General features: G+C 44.9%; 1 protein-coding gene across 5 annotated transcripts; it reads right to left on the reverse strand.

The window, feature by feature from the left end:
* Positions 1-6,760: 6,760 nt before the first annotated feature.
* Positions 6,761-14,289, reverse strand: LOC109375227 (C-C chemokine receptor type 2). 5 transcript variants are annotated; one of them, XM_019630527.1, is made up of 3 exons: positions 14,251-14,289; positions 13,940-14,055; positions 6,761-9,987 (listed from the first exon to the last, which is right to left on the reverse strand). In XM_019630527.1, the coding sequence occupies exon 3, from the start codon at positions 9,974-9,976 to the stop codon at positions 8,855-8,857; it is 1,122 nt and encodes a 373-aa protein (XP_019486072.1). In that variant the 5' UTR covers positions 9,977-9,987; positions 13,940-14,055; positions 14,251-14,289; the 3' UTR covers positions 6,761-8,854. The 5 variants fall into 5 exon arrangements, with proteins under 5 accessions (XP_019486072.1, XP_019486047.1, XP_019486038.1 ...); XM_019630502.1 differs by having other exon boundaries at positions 6,761-9,895; positions 13,947-14,055; positions 14,181-14,270; XM_019630493.1 differs by having other exon boundaries at positions 14,181-14,270.
* Positions 14,290-15,219: the final 930 nt, after the last annotated feature.

Here is a 15,219-nt window from a genome sequence, read left to right on the forward strand (position 1 = left end):
AGACAGCAAAAAAGTAGGAAATGCATAGACATGCACAGGGGGGTGGAGTTTTAATGACGGGCAAAAAAAAAAATCAGAGATCAGTTCTTCTTTTTCTTCTTCTTCTTCTTTTTTTTAAATTGAGCTTAAAATAGGCTCAGGTCTGAAAGTGTATTCATGGGCTTCCCTGGTTACCCTGTTTCCTTTGGGTTCTCGGCTCATCCAACTACACAGAGCCTGTTAAGAAACAGAAAGAATTGAAGGATATTAGAATTAGGAGAACATTCACACGCATCTAGTCAAAAGCCTTCATTTTACTGAAAGAAACTGGTGGCCAAGAAACAAATGGTTTGTGCAGGGCCCACCAGTGGGGAGGTTAAAAGGGCGAGAGAGTCTGATTCTCTTACTATTTGTCCTCAATGAAAGTCAACTCAAACCAGCTTGAAGTTGACAGGCAAGTCCTTCATATTAGCTCTGTGTCCCCCCTCTACTCATCTTCTGCCCACCCCCCTTGCCTACCACAACTCCACACATTCACTCATCACCCAGTACGGTTTTTCTCTAGAAACTAAAACAAGTGGTTCTCTAAAGCGTTTCAACTATAGGCTCACCGGAGAGCTAAACAGGTTGCCTACCTTTCTCTGGATTGGGTCTCTAAGGGCGCATGTCATTACGAATTTTCACTCCACCTATTCACTATTTTGCAGCCCTCCAAAGCAGCAGACAAATGTTCAAGTGCATCCTGTATGTGCAATTCAGGAACCGTTGGTGGGTGCCTGTACTGTGCCAGATAAATAGACGGCAGAGTTCCTTACTCCAAGAACACAGCCTATCTGGAGCTTTGAGAAATTGTCAACATGGAATGGGCAACAAATGCCAGAAGAATGGGGTCAAGTTCAGGATTCTATGACAATGCTACAGTCAACTGGAGCTTTCTTGGTGGTTGGTTCCTTACCTAAAAACCTCAACTGCTGACAACAGAGCTAACAGAGCTGAGAACTTGCGCCACAAGAGTGCCCTCTAGGGGTTTTCATTTCCTCCGCTCTAGACTAAGAAGCATCGACGTGTAATCTAAGGGAAAGGAGACCCCAAACCTGTGGAGGCAGCCTAACACAGGAGCTAAGCGAGTGTCCTCTGCAGTCCGATTGCCTGAGCTTGAAGCCTGGCCTTACCATTAGCTTTCTCATCTGTGTAATAGGCTGAATAATAATAGTTGCTTCATGGGTTTGTTGGGAAGATTACATGAGGCATCTACATCCAGAATTTAGCACATTTTTAAAAAATAATATACCCTCAATGAAGATCAAACTCTTAGTTGCTCATTTACTGATCCTATCTTAGAGAGATTTGCTTAATAAAATTCTAACAAAATTGGTTTCCTGGGGTCCTCGTCTAGAGCAGATGAGTATCAGCAAACTAGAAGCTGAAAGGGTAATGCTAATGGCTGCTGCTTAGAGAACAGGAGATGATGACTACCGGGGAGGCCAGCAAAGCTCAGAAATAACCCAGCAATCAAGAACCACCCCATGTAGGGACATATGTTTATGTTACAACAGAGTCCAATAACCGGTAATCCTAACCAGGACAGCGAACTACGAAGAAAATGTTCAAGTTCATCCTGTATGTTCAATTCAGGAGGCACTGATTAAGAACTGGACTCTGCAGTCATGTAGCTGGATTTAAACCCCAGCTTCGCTATTTATTGTACTATTTGATGTGAACAAGTTGCTGAAACTCTTCAGGCCTTAGTTTTCTTATCTGTGAAATGGGGGCAAAAAACCAAAACCAGAAACCTACCTGATAGGCCTGTGGCCAAGATCAAATAATATACAGACCCACAGATATAGAGAAGAAGCTAATGGCTGCCAAAGGAGGGGATGGGAATTTTTTTAAAAAGGGGTTAGAGGAGGGAAAAATTCTACGAGGCCTGTAGTTTTTCATAAAAAAAATGGGTAACAAATAAATTAATAGAATAAATTAATAAATTTATACAATATGTTAATAAAATAGGTAACATGCAGTTTTGCTTCTTGGAAGAGCAGCCTTGTGTTTGCTGGTAATACACTGTGTGGAACTCTGAGATGCTGCTCGATCAACATTACCTTTCTGTGTGAGACAATGGTCGGTTCTGACTTCCCCACGCAGAGCTGGGGCTTTGCCCTGTGTTCTGTGTCAGCCATGGATGGGAGGGTGCGGAGCGCGGGATGACATGCTCACCCCCAGAGGGCAGTGTGGAGCAGTGGACGAGGCGCAGAGTCACTCAGATCGTGCTGCTGCCTGGTTGTGTGTTCTTGGCAAGATACCTTTCCTCTCTGAGCTTCCACTTCCTCCTCTGTCAAGTGCCAGGCCTGGGGGTCCCAAAGGCTGCTCCCCACTTATACTAAATGACTCCATGGCCACGTTGGTTTTGAGAATACATATTGGATCCACAGGCTAAAATATTAATTAATAAGAAAGCACAGCCTAGCAGGGTGCGTCACCCCCTCTCAGGTTTCTGGGTCCGGAAGTGAGTTCAGGTCACCTGTTGGGATAGGGATTTGTTCCAAGGATGAACAGGAAGTGAGGACACCTGGGAACTTCTTTAGCATTTCATCAATGAATCAGTGTTCTGGGTACAAAAATAATGACAACAAACTAGAAGTTTATAATGTTGTGACTTAGTTTCCTGGTCTCTGTTTTTCTTTTTACTTTGTCCCTCCCAATCTGCGGTGCTCTCATTCTCATATATATGGCATTCAGACATCCCACCAGAAATGATCTTTGGGCTGGTTTATCACTCTAGACTTGACACTCGTATTGGAGGGTGTCTCGTGCCAGCCCTCCTTTTGGGGCACTGGCCAGCCCTTAACCAGCTGCTTCTTATCTAGTCATTGAACTCAAGTTCCAAGGGCTGCTTTACCCTCCTTGCCCATGCCGTCTCTGGACCACATACTCAGAGCATCAGCAGCAGGATGGGGAGAACATCCAGTCCTCTCCTTGGGCTCAAAGGGCGAACTGCATGAGCACAGGGAGCTGAAACCCTGCCACACAGCAGCTCACATGAACATACCTGGGGCTCAAGTGGACTCTAGGTCAATGGCAGTCAACAGTGAGACAGCCTGTAAAAATAGCAAATGCATCTTTTAGTTTTTAAAACAAATGTCTAATTATAAAACCAACACATGCTCATTGTATGAAGTTAGGGAAAACAGAAAAATAAGAGTAGGAAAAAACTAGGCATAGTCTCACAACCTCAAAACATCCCTCTTAACATATGATGTGTTTCAATTCAGACCTTTTCTTATGCATACTTTTTGATTAACTGTTCTCACTCATATACCAGTTCTGTGTGCTGCTTTTTTTTTCACTAAAGCTTACATCGCAGGCATTTCCTCATGTTATTCTTTGTAAATATAGTTCTTTAACTGTCATTTTTATTGAGGTGTAACTTACATGTGGTGAAACACACTAATCCTAGGTGTACAGCTTGGTGCAGTTTTGATATGTGTGCACCATGTAACCACCACTCAGATCGAGATGATAGGGAATATCTCCATCACCCCACCCCGGAAGGTGCTCCTGTGCTCTGCCCAAAGGCAAAGGCCATTCTGACTCCCATCATCATGGATTAGGTGTGCCTGGTCTTCAATTTCATCTAAGTGGAATCACAGACTCTGGCCTCCTTCATGTCTGCCTTTTGTTTCACAGAATGTCAAGACTATGCTCGACAGAGCCTATTATTAGATAGTTGGGCTCTTTCCATTGTTTACGAATATGGACAGCATGTTTTGAAAGTTGCTGTCAGTGTTTTGATATCCCCACTAAGGAAAAAGCTCCCAGTGTCTCCAAAGCCACCTTCTCCAGGAGAGCCAGAGAGCCCTTATGGTCATCGAAGAAATAGGAAGAATCCCCCTGTCATCTGATCAGTGCCACACTTTGTCACCTGTGTGCCTCACCAATGATGCTGGGGTCCTATGACTCCCAGCATACTTCACCTTTTGTCTCAGACATTCATCATGGCCAGTGGGGTTGGGAGGTCATCCTGCTGGCTGTCCGTTCCTGCTGGCTGTGTCCTCTAGACCCTTTTCAGGATAACTCCTTTCCCAGCCCATGCACCATGCCCCCCATGCCCTGTGAAAATCCTCAAACCAAAGAGATACTTGCAGGCTGTCCACCTCATCACTTTGTTAGATGTCCAGACATGGTGGAAACCCCTTAACTCCACTGGGAAGTCTGCTCTCTGCATGTTGGATATTTCTTTCAGATCAGTGTCCAGACATGGGGCCAATGCCATCTTAAGTGCGGTAACAGAGGTCTAATGTACCAATTAAGGCGTGTAACAGGCACACTGTGATCTTCAGTGGGTCAGGCCACACCTGCCGCTCTATATTCAACTGTGCATAACAGGATATTATGTGGGACTTTTCCTGTTGTCCCAGAGCTGGCAACTAATGAGACCTGAGGCTAAGAGCAAAGAGGTGTTAAGTACCCTACAGTGCTAAAGAAAACCACTAACACTGGGGTCACACACCTTCCCCAGAGCTAGAGTGTGTGAGTGGCAGGATCAGCCCTGTGCCCCCAGTCACTGTGTCAACTCCTCTCACCCCTGTAAGGAGACAAGTCGGGGCATGAAAGGGTTGTAGAAGTGGGTGGGATCATGGGGAGGAGGGTCAAGGCGCCAAGGGAGGGGGCTCTGAGAGGAATGGGGGCTTGCAAGAAGGGGAAGCCAGCACCTCATTCCCAGGTGGGGCATCCACTAGATGCAGACCAGCTGAGCAGGGGAAGAAAGGATTAAAGAGAGATGATAGTGGCAACAGGGCTTGACGGTGAGGCAGCAAGGATGTCTCAAGGATACGAGATGGCCCAAGGTCAAGTTCAACCATGGTGTTGAGTGGCAAAGTCTGAAGAGGTTTCCAACCTCAGTCACTCACCATACCCAGGGCTAGCCCTCCCCTAAATTAATGGTTGCCTTGCAGAGGTCAGCCCACCAGCAGACACCTCTTCTGTCATGATGAATTTCCCCCTTGGTGGCCCTTGGTGGCTTTTGCTGCTGGCTAATCTCACCTGAGGGGTTTCAACTTGTCAGGGAAATTTTAATAATGGGGAAAAGCAAAAGTGGAGAGGTGAGGTCTTGATGGCTTATTCCCAGGAGGCTGCAGGACCTCTCTGAAAAATGTTCAAATTTCTTCACCTACTTTACGCATCACAGACAAAGAGGACAGCATGGGGTGGGCTATGTCAAGTCCCCAACTCCACTAAAAGTCTTCACGATACCCGTCCCTAGGAATGATGATCTTTCCTGACATTGGCTTCACTCCAACAGCCCACTCAAATGTTCTCCCCGGAGGAAAGGAGACTTGAGGTGTTCACTTTTAGGAATGGAGATGGTTCGCAATTTTTAAGTTGCAGTTTCTTTGGTGGAGATAAAATCTTACCATAGCTACCATTACTCTGATACAGGACTATCACTGAATTAGTCACTCTCTCCTCAGGCTCTCAAAAGAACTTTTTGTGTGTCTCTATTTCTGTGCTCTGCATTGTGCACTGTGATTTACAAACATTCTACTCTACCCCTCCTTCCATCAGCAAGGCCTGGACTTGGAGATCTAAGGGCATGGGCATATCCATCTTTATGTACCTGACCTGTCTGGCAACTGGTAGATAGATCCTCAGGTGTGTTCGTCATGATGAATTCCATGTGGGAAAAACACGGGTTCTTTGACAAATTTTATTTATGCAGTTCCTATGTACCATATATATTAAAAGCTTTAGTGCTTCTTAGCAAACAATCCCCACAACTCGGGGGCTGAAAACAGACCCTTTGCTCCTGGGACATGTGGCTGGTCCCTGGCTCTGCTCTCTGCATCTCCTCGTTTGCTCACCAGGATGCCTGGGCTGAAGGGGTGCGATGGGCCTTCCTGTGGCTGAGCAGGGACAGCCCTGGGCTCAGCCCGGCCACTTTGAATGCTCTGTGTGGATGAGGTGGGTGTCACTTCTGCTCACTTTCCATTGGCTGAACCACCTGTGGACAGGTTGGGGGTGCCCCACCGGTAGGGCACATTTAAGGTCACATGGCAAGGACAGGCATGTGTAATCACACAGGGGAAGGAGTGACAAGTCATGAACAATAAGAGCATCTATCACATCACAGTATAACCAAACAGGCAGGTTTTTTATTTATTTTATTTTTATTTTAATTTTTTTGTTGTGGTAAGAACACTTGACATGAGACCTACCCTCTTAACAGATTTTTAAGTGTGCAATACTGCGCTGTTATCTATAGGCACAATGTTGTCAAGTAGATATTTAGAACTTATTCATCTTGTACAAATGAAATGCTATGCACATCGATAAATGGATAAAGAAAATGTGATATATGCATAGAATGGAATACTGTTCAGCTTCAGAAAAGAAGAAAATCCTGTAATACGTGGCAACATGGATGAGTCTAGACGGCACTGTACTAAGTAAAATATGCCACTGACAGAAGGATAGGAAGTGCATGATTCTACTTACATGACATATTTAAAATAGTCAAACTCACAGAGGAAAAAGATAGAAGGGTGGTTGCCAGAGGTTGGGGGGAGGAGGAAATGGAGAGTTGCTATTCGGACAGTTTAAAAAAAAAGACATGCAATACAGTTAGAGCACTGATTCACTTTCCAAGTCATAATTTCTTAAAAACAATATTTACATTTCATCATTATCATCAAAATAAATTGAATGCATTCATTAGAATAATACGTATACCTGCAGGTGAAGCGTGTCCCCTTCCCCCACCACCTCCCCCCAACCCCCACCAACACACACACTTCTTTCTGAACCTTCTCTAGCGATGAAGCAAGAGAGTAAAATCATAGTGACTTCCAGCTCCCAAGCTACCAGGTTCAGGAGCCCTGTGTTTCTTGTTTGCATCAGATCAGAAATGCACTGGGTAACGTGTATGTACATTCTTAACCTGCTCAACCAAGATGAAAGTCTTTGCTTACTTAGTGAACCAATTCCCCTCCTTTACAAATAGGGTTTAAAGGCTTTGATTAGAAGTCAGTTTGATTTAGGAGTTCCCACTGGCCAAATGGGACAATTTGAGCATCATTAAATACATCTGCAAAGTCCTGAAACATTCAAATATGATTAAACCCATGACTTCATGGACTTCACGGTGTAAAAAGAGATTTTTGGCAGCAAGTCTGAGACAATAAAGACACAGTTGAGATGACAGTTGTGGAGTGTGTGCTGTGATCCAAGTGATATCATTTCGATGCCACATCGCTATAAACTAGCAAGCGCAGAGATCACAGGCCTCTAACTCCTGGATCAACAGCTATTTATGTTGAATCAGCAGTCTCCCAAAAATGCTCTAAGATTTTAAGATTGAAACCAGATTTGTCTCTATGAGTAATACCATATTGTCAGGCTTGGCATAATAGTAGCTCTTAAAATGATACTTTGGCACATGCACAAATTGTAGTTTTCAGCTTTAACTTTATTTTTATTAAAAAAAAATATCTGAACTCATTTATGTATCCAAAAGTGTGGTGGTCCTGGAAGGCAGTTTGGAAGACGTTTTTATCCAACCCACCTAGAGTCTTCTTCATCTACGCCTGCCCTGCCTGGTAATTTGGACACATAGATACACAGGCTGGTGTATGATTCCAGGGCAGGGTCTCTGTCCTGTGCCCAGGCCCCTTCTCTGCCCTGAGGACATACTCCAGTGTGTCCACCAAGGGGTTCTTGCTGCAGTTTCCTTCACATTCTCCCCAAGTCTACTCTCCTGGATCTCCACAACTAGATTTTGCAGTAGGTTAATCCTATAGGCAAGAGTTATGTGATAAAGGCTTTGGGAAAATAGACGAGGCAGGGCAGCAGGAAGGCCGGGAAAGATCACAAGGAAACAACTTAGTCAGATCCGATACATGAGGCCTTTAGGGGTTCCGAGACATCCTTCCTGTCCTCTCCCTTAGCTGTTTCTAGAAACATTCCAGGGGTGATCTCACTCTTGCTATGGCCCTGCAAACCTATGGGGGAACTCAATGGTCCCCATCCTTTCTCCTAATCACTACCTCCATGCCTCCCCTTTCCCTGGAAAGACCAAACGAAGGCTTTATTTTTTTCATCTCATTATAGATTTTGCATATTTTGTAAACAAAAATTTTTATAGGGGAAAGTGGCCTAAGAAGCCTAAGAACAATGAGGCAATCGATTTAATAGATTTCAAATGTAGGGTGTGTGGTTGGCATAGATAAATCATAATAAAGCAAAAATGTATCATGCACTTACACAGAAAAGGATCATGGGACCCAAGCAAAGCTGTCAGAAAGTAATTACAGTTCCCAAGCTTTCCAGGACCTGGGAGAGCCTTCAATGTCAAATACAGGTGTGAGAGATGGGACTAAGAGCCAGGGCTACTGCCTGGCTGAACGAGCAAACCCCTTATCTTCATCCGCATCCAGGCTCAGCCATGCTCACACCTCCCTCCTCCCTGGACGTGGCCCAACCCCACTCGACCTCACTTTGTTCACCCCTGTCTGTCTTGTTCTTCTCCCTGCCTCCAGCTGGGGGCTTGATGAAAGAGAGTGATCAAATCAGAGAGTGGGTGAAGAAATAGTGAAGACTGGGGAAAGAGCATATGCACAAGGCACTGTGGCATTTTCCAGGAACCAAGAGGAGCTTGCTAGAGAGTCAGTTTCTACCCACAATTGTTCTGGAGTATTCCTGGAGTACACATTGGCTGTACAAGGAGTGACATCCGTCTGTCTTGGTACGCGCAACCCTAAGGCTCCTGGGCACTTGCTTGAAAGATTCACAAGCCCCTCTTTTCAACAAACCCTTTGGGCTTATTATCATATATAGATTGCCATCTCCCCTAAAAAATATCAAGCAAACTGCTGTTCATTTACAAACCAGCCGAGACTTCCTGCTCCCCCGTGGAAGGGGTGTATGTTGAACTCACTCGGTCAGCTGTCTCCCGATAGAAAACAGGGCATTGTTTGCAGAGGTGTTTGGCGATGTGCCTTCGGAAAAACACGGAGAGATACCGTCTGAACTTCTCCCCGACGAAGGCGTAGATGATGGGGTTGATACAGCAGTGCGTCATCCCGAGGATCTCCGTCACCTGCATGGCTTGGTCCAGCTGACTGGCGCTCTTACAGTTACTCACATTGAAGAATTCCTGAAAGGTGTCCAGGAGAAGGACGATGTTGTAGGGAGTCCAGAAAAGAAAGTAAACGATCATAATCACGAAGATGAGCCTCACAGCCTTGTGTTTCTTCCTTTCGTTTCGACAGCGAAACAAGGTCTTCAGGATTCCTGAGTAGCAGATGACCATGACAAGCAGTGGCAGGACCAGGCCCAAGATGGTCCTCATCATTGTATGGAAATTCTTCCATCCGACTGGAAAATAAGGGCCGCAGAGGTAAACAAGCCCTTCTTCTTGGGATTTGGTGAAGATGGCTCCTGGGAGAGAGGCGAACACAGCCACCACCCAGGTGACCCCACTTGTCACCCCCCCAAAGGCAACTGTCCTTGCCTTTAAAGCAAACACAGCGTGGACGATAGCCAGGTACCTATCGATTGTCAAGAGGATGATGAAGAAAATTCCGCCAAAATAACCGATGTGATACATCCCTGTGAACAACTTACATGTCGCGTTTCCAAAGACCCACTCATTTGCCGCATAGTAAGCCCAGAATGGGATGGTGATGAGGAACAGCAGGTCGGAGATGGCCAGGTTGAGCAGGTAGATGTCCGTCATACTCTTCAGCTTCTTACAGTTTATCAGGATGAGGACGACCAGCATGTTGCCCACAAAACCGAAGATGAACACCAGCGAGTAGAGTGGGGGCAGGAGCCAGGCTGCAATTTTCTTCACGTCCTCTTTTTCACAGGGGACACTCTCCCCATAGTCATAAGTAGTGCTGGGGTCTTCATCGCTCCCCTGGAAAATTGTTGCAATCAGAGAATGAGATGTGGACAGCATGTTGTGGGTGAACTGGAGAAGTGTGTCATTGTCACCCATCTTCCTCTGTCCTGCAAACAGAGAACATGATGAGAATACACAACATAACTCCTACAATTACTAATCTTAAAAGCATCCTCCACTTAAGCAATAGCCCAGTCTTTATCTTTGCTTCCCAGACATCTGCTTGAAAGCACGTGTGCTAGTGTATCACTTCTCTTTATTTCTAGGAGCAGACGCCAGTCATCTCTCCATCTGCCAATACCCATTGCCTTCCCAGAGAGCCCCACTCTTAATATAAGGCTAACATGCTGGACACTTGCTTTCTCTCTCTCCTCTGGATGGGGCACATTCCTGGACGATAATCTAGAAAGAGACTCTACTAGAGGGCTCTGGAAATGCTCTACTCTGATAAGAGAGATGCAAGAGAAACTTCGACCTGACCTTTCTGCGTTGGTACCTTGTCTTGTAAGGGCATGGTACTTGGCACCATGCATGAAAGACCCAGAGAACTGGAGCAAAACTAAGCAGAGTTACGACATCAAATCCCAAGCTCACCCTTGAGCTGACCATCTTCTGACTTCTTGTTGTCTGAGAAAAAGAAATCCCTGTGTTTAAATCACTATTAAGTTGCACTTTTTTGTTATCTGTGTCCAAAACTGTTCTGATACCCTCAACTTTCTGTCTCCATCATCCTGCCTAAATGTCTCCTGCTGAGGTTGCAGTGACAACCCAAGTTTCATCCTTGTTGAGCCTTTGATCCTTCTGATAACTTCTTCCATTTCGAACTCTTTTGGCTTCCGGGAGGTTAGTTCCTGTCTCACCACTTCTTATGCATTTTGTTCTTTGGTGTCTCCTCCTGTGCCCACACTCTAAGGGTCCCCGGGCACCATCCTTGGCTCCTACCTCTTTATCTGTTTCTTCTTCATTCTCACTGCAGACTTCTCCCTGAATTATGCCATCTCATCTCAGGGTTATAATACTCTGAATGCTAGAGCTTCCCGAAGCTCTGTCTCCAGCCCCACCTTTCAACTCCTACACCTCAGAGTGGAATTTTCTGTTGCCTACTGCATATCTCCCCATGGATTTAGTCATTTAACCAATATTTATCAAGCACCTACTATGAGCCATACTCTGTTTTAGGCACTAGAGGTACAGAAGTGGTCAAAGTGGGTATTAAACAGGCACCTCACATTCAACCTACCCCAAACTGAACACCCCCAGAAATTTGCTTCAGCCTGTGGATTCCTTGTCTTCGCTATTGTCATTTACTCCATTACCTAAGGAGCAGGATTTGAGATTATCCTGGTCCTCTTTAGAAGATTATGAGCCAGGCCTTGGGAGCCAAACAGACCTAGATTTGAATCCTGCCTCTAATTTACAGGTTGTGTAATTTGGGGCTAATTACTTCTTCAACTATCAGCTTCTTGACGTTGAAATATTAACTCTGCTGAGTTGCCACGGAGGTGAATGGAGACACAAACTCAGAGCAGCACCTGGAGCAGAGGAATGCTCTGTATTGTCACTATGATGTCATATGACTTTGACCTACGATACAGCTCTGCAATTCATCCCCTCTGTGCCTCTTCCAACTGCCACTTCCTGGCCTCATGCACTTCTCACTTCTGGCTTTGCTGTGGTCTCTCATTTGCTCACGGCTCATTCCTAGCCATGCTCCCTTTCACTCTGCCTGCTTTAAAACTGAAATTGGATCATGCACTTGTCAGTTCCATGAGCCCCAATGACATGTATGTGGTGAGACTTCAAAAGGAATGCCACCTCCTAAGCTCACTTCTTAGCTTCATCTCTAATCATTTCTCAAATCCCAGATCCTGTGCTACAGCCATGGCCATCTTCTTTCCATTTCCCCTAAACTCACCATTTCCTCCATGCTTCAATGGGATTGTATATGCTTGCCCTCCACCGGAAATGGCTGGCGAGCTCCTATTCATCCCCCAACACCTCCTGCTCAAATTCCTCTTCTCTGTGAAGCCTAACTTGCATCCTCTATTGAATCACCTTATCATCTCCTAAGACTGTCCATGCTTCTAAATAAGCACTTATCACATTATCTTCTACACAGTGTGTTCTCTTTGAGGTCAAGGACAAGGTCATGTTTCTCTCTCTAGCTCTTATGACAGCACCGGGCTAATGGGGGCACCAATAAATGTTCATTGAAAGAATGCTTGAAACTCTTTATAATAAGGATGACACCTAACATCCTCAGGCTTGATTCTCAAGAATATTCTTTTTTTTTTTCTGGTAGTGACTGTGAATTCGTCTTTATCTATGTACACACTTTATCTTTTTATCTATTTACACCTTCTTGAACTTCTTTTGTGATTGATACATTTCACGGATCTTGCATTTCACATCATTGAGCCAGATTCTTGAGATCTGCAGCAACTAAGACCTCTGATCAAGCCGGAAAGAAAACAAGTGTATCCACCTAACGAATTACAACTATAGTCATTCAACTATAGTGCTCCTTAAGCTCCAGGTGCCATGCTAAATACTGTGTGTGCATCAATTAATTTAATCTTTGCAAAAAACTTGTGAGATAAATATTTATACATTTTACAAATGAAGAAATTCGGGCATGAATGGATTAAATGACTTTCCCAAACTCACAAAGCAAGTACTGGCTGAGCTGGAATTTGAGCCCTCAGTTCTTCAATTTCAAAGGTCCTCAGGGGTTCTCAGCTCCAGGTTCTGAGAGCAAAGCTGGGTACAGGAGAACAGGTAACAGATTTTCTAGGTAGTCTTCCATGCCTTTAACAAAACTTCTTTGTCACTTAGCCTTAAAATCCACTCTTACCCACACAAGAGTGCCCCCCCATGCATGCACAAATGCATGTGTGTGTACACACACACACACACACACACACACACACACACACACACACACACACACTTTCACCAGAACATAACCTCCACGAGGGCGGAGATCTTGGTCTTGCAATAAGGTATCATGGTGCCTCAGGACCCAACCCAGCACAGAGTGGCTACTAAATAAATGTTAGTTGAATAAGTGAATTATAGAGAACCAGCAGGCTGCAAGCTGCTGAGAAGCAAAATGCTCTACTGTGGACTAGACTCCAAGGTAATCCAGTGAGAGACCTTATAAAAACAAATATATTGGAGATCTACAGCCCCTTTATTGCAGCACGCTCTGGGGCTGTTCTGTAATTAATCAGGGCTTACTCTCCCCGTCTGTAGGGAAAGTGTGGACTGGAGAAGTGGTACTCAAATGCTCGGCTTCAGTATCACACAGGAAATCTGTCAGTTAAAAATATACAGTCCAGACTCTTGCTCCGATGATTCAAATTGGGGGGTGAGGGTGGGGTGCCCGGGGGGTGAATTGCCCCGAGTACTTCCACCGTGTGTTCTTGGCTCTTTGTTGTTTAGCTGCACTGGCCTCTCAAATGCCAGCCACCTCCTCTTTATCACCTATCTCGCTCCAGCACACTTAGCACCTACCACAGCAGGCACTTAGCAAGGTGGCCGAAATGCGCGTTGGTTTAGGCATCACTTTCAAGTGTCAGGATACATCGTCCAGAATCAATTAAAAGCTACCTCTCAGAAAAAGAAATTCCTCACTTCAGCCTCCCGGGACCTCCTGGATGGAGGCAAGAGGCATATTTTGGTTTACAGCCTGGACTACAAGAGGAGAAAATTCTGGGTAGAAAGTTCCAGCTCTTTAAAGTCTTTGGGAGGGATGGAGAGGAGCAGGAGTTGAAAAGCCTGATTGTCTCAACGTGTTTGATTCTTCCTTTTGAGCACATTCTCTGCTCTCACCTGAGTCCTGAGGGGTGGTCTCACCCTGCTCTGTGCTTCCTCACTGTCATCAGGGTCTCTCTAACATTTCTGGTGCAGACACCACCCTGTATCCCTTTCTCCCACCTTTCTCATTGCCAAGTTCCTGGACTGTGCAGACCCTCAGGGTGCTCCCAGTTCCTGCATGTCCAGAGTTGAGATGCTCTGAGCCCATGATTCATAAAGTAATGGAAAAAGAGCACCCACCACTCACCAGTGGATGGCTTCTTCCAAGTGGCACGGGTGTGTCAGGCTTCTCAGCAACGGAGCCCAGCAGATCTGGAGGTGGGAACTTGGTGTGCAGAAGTAGGAAATAAAGTTTCCTGCAGAAGGAGAAGGCGGGGATATAAGAGTAAGTAAGGGTAAATATTTGAAAAAAAAAGAAAGAAAGAAAGAAAGAAAAGACTGATACAGTTCTTCTTTCTTAGTCAGGAACGTTGTATATTACATTGAGGTCTCCAGAGTAGGACTAATTTTGAAATCTTGCTTATGCAACCTTGAGAGTGAGTTAGGCACACCCTGTACATCTGCTCCTATGTCTAGCGACTCTGGGCTTCTTTATCTTGTGGGTCTCTATATCTAGACATCTTCTACTCTCTTCTGCCAGTGATAATTTGCATGAAACATGCACAACAGAGCTTCATTTCCCAGAGGATAAATGCTAGTGTGGGCTGTTGGTGATGGTGGAGGAAATACAATGAGGTTTTACGTGACCATGTGTCCCGGTTTCAGTGGCATTGCAGATTTAAGATCAGGTTAGAAATTTCATTGTATAGAGCTTTTTAATGAAAGACAATGCTAAATGGTTTTTTTGTGTGTGTGTATGAGACATCCTTAGTAAGAAGGGCCTCGGTTATTGTAGGTCCCACTCCTCAGAAAAAAGTTTTGTTAAAAAAACAACAACATTGAGGTTCTGGGAAGATGGTGAAGTAGGAGGCATCAGGAACCTGTCTCCCCACCTATACAAAAATTGCACTGACAGAATCAGCCTGATTTAACTGTTTTGAAACTCTTGAGTCTAGTGCAGGCTTGTCTCTTTCAGGGGAAGTTACTTAGAGTAGACAAAATCACAGAGAAAAAAATTAGAGTGGTGGCAGCCAGGCGCTGGGATGAGGGGTTAATGAGGAGTTATAGTTTAATGGATATAAGGTTTCAGTTTTACAAGATGAAAAGAATTCCGGGGATGGATGGCGATAATGGTTGCACAACATTATGAATAAAATAAGATGGTAAATTTTATGTTACGTAAACATATATGTTATGTTTATTTTATCACAATTTTTTTAAAAAGGAAGAAAAAAAAAAGGAAATCACGATTAACAGCACAATTGCAATGTAGGCAGTACACTTGAGAGGAATATTCCTAAGGTCCCACAGGGAACATTGGGTCATCTGAGTTGGCCCCTGGTTCTTTCTGGAATTCAGTAGACTTGAGGGGCGGGATCTCATGCCGTGGCCTTGGCAAATTTCTAAGTTTTGATTTCCCC

This window comes from Hipposideros armiger, unplaced genomic scaffold (assembly GCF_001890085.2).
Source record: "Hipposideros armiger isolate ML-2016 unplaced genomic scaffold, ASM189008v1 scaffold_18, whole genome shotgun sequence".
NCBI classification, from domain to species: domain Eukaryota; kingdom Metazoa; phylum Chordata; class Mammalia; order Chiroptera; family Hipposideridae; genus Hipposideros; species Hipposideros armiger.

Excerpts from the sequence above, each read along its gene's own strand:
- LOC109375227 (XM_019630493.1), bottom strand. Across the intron at positions 9,988-13,939 it reads AAGCCATCCACTGGTGAGTG|GACAGAGGAAGATGGGTGAC; the intron begins GTGGGTGCTCTT and ends CTCTGTTTGCAG.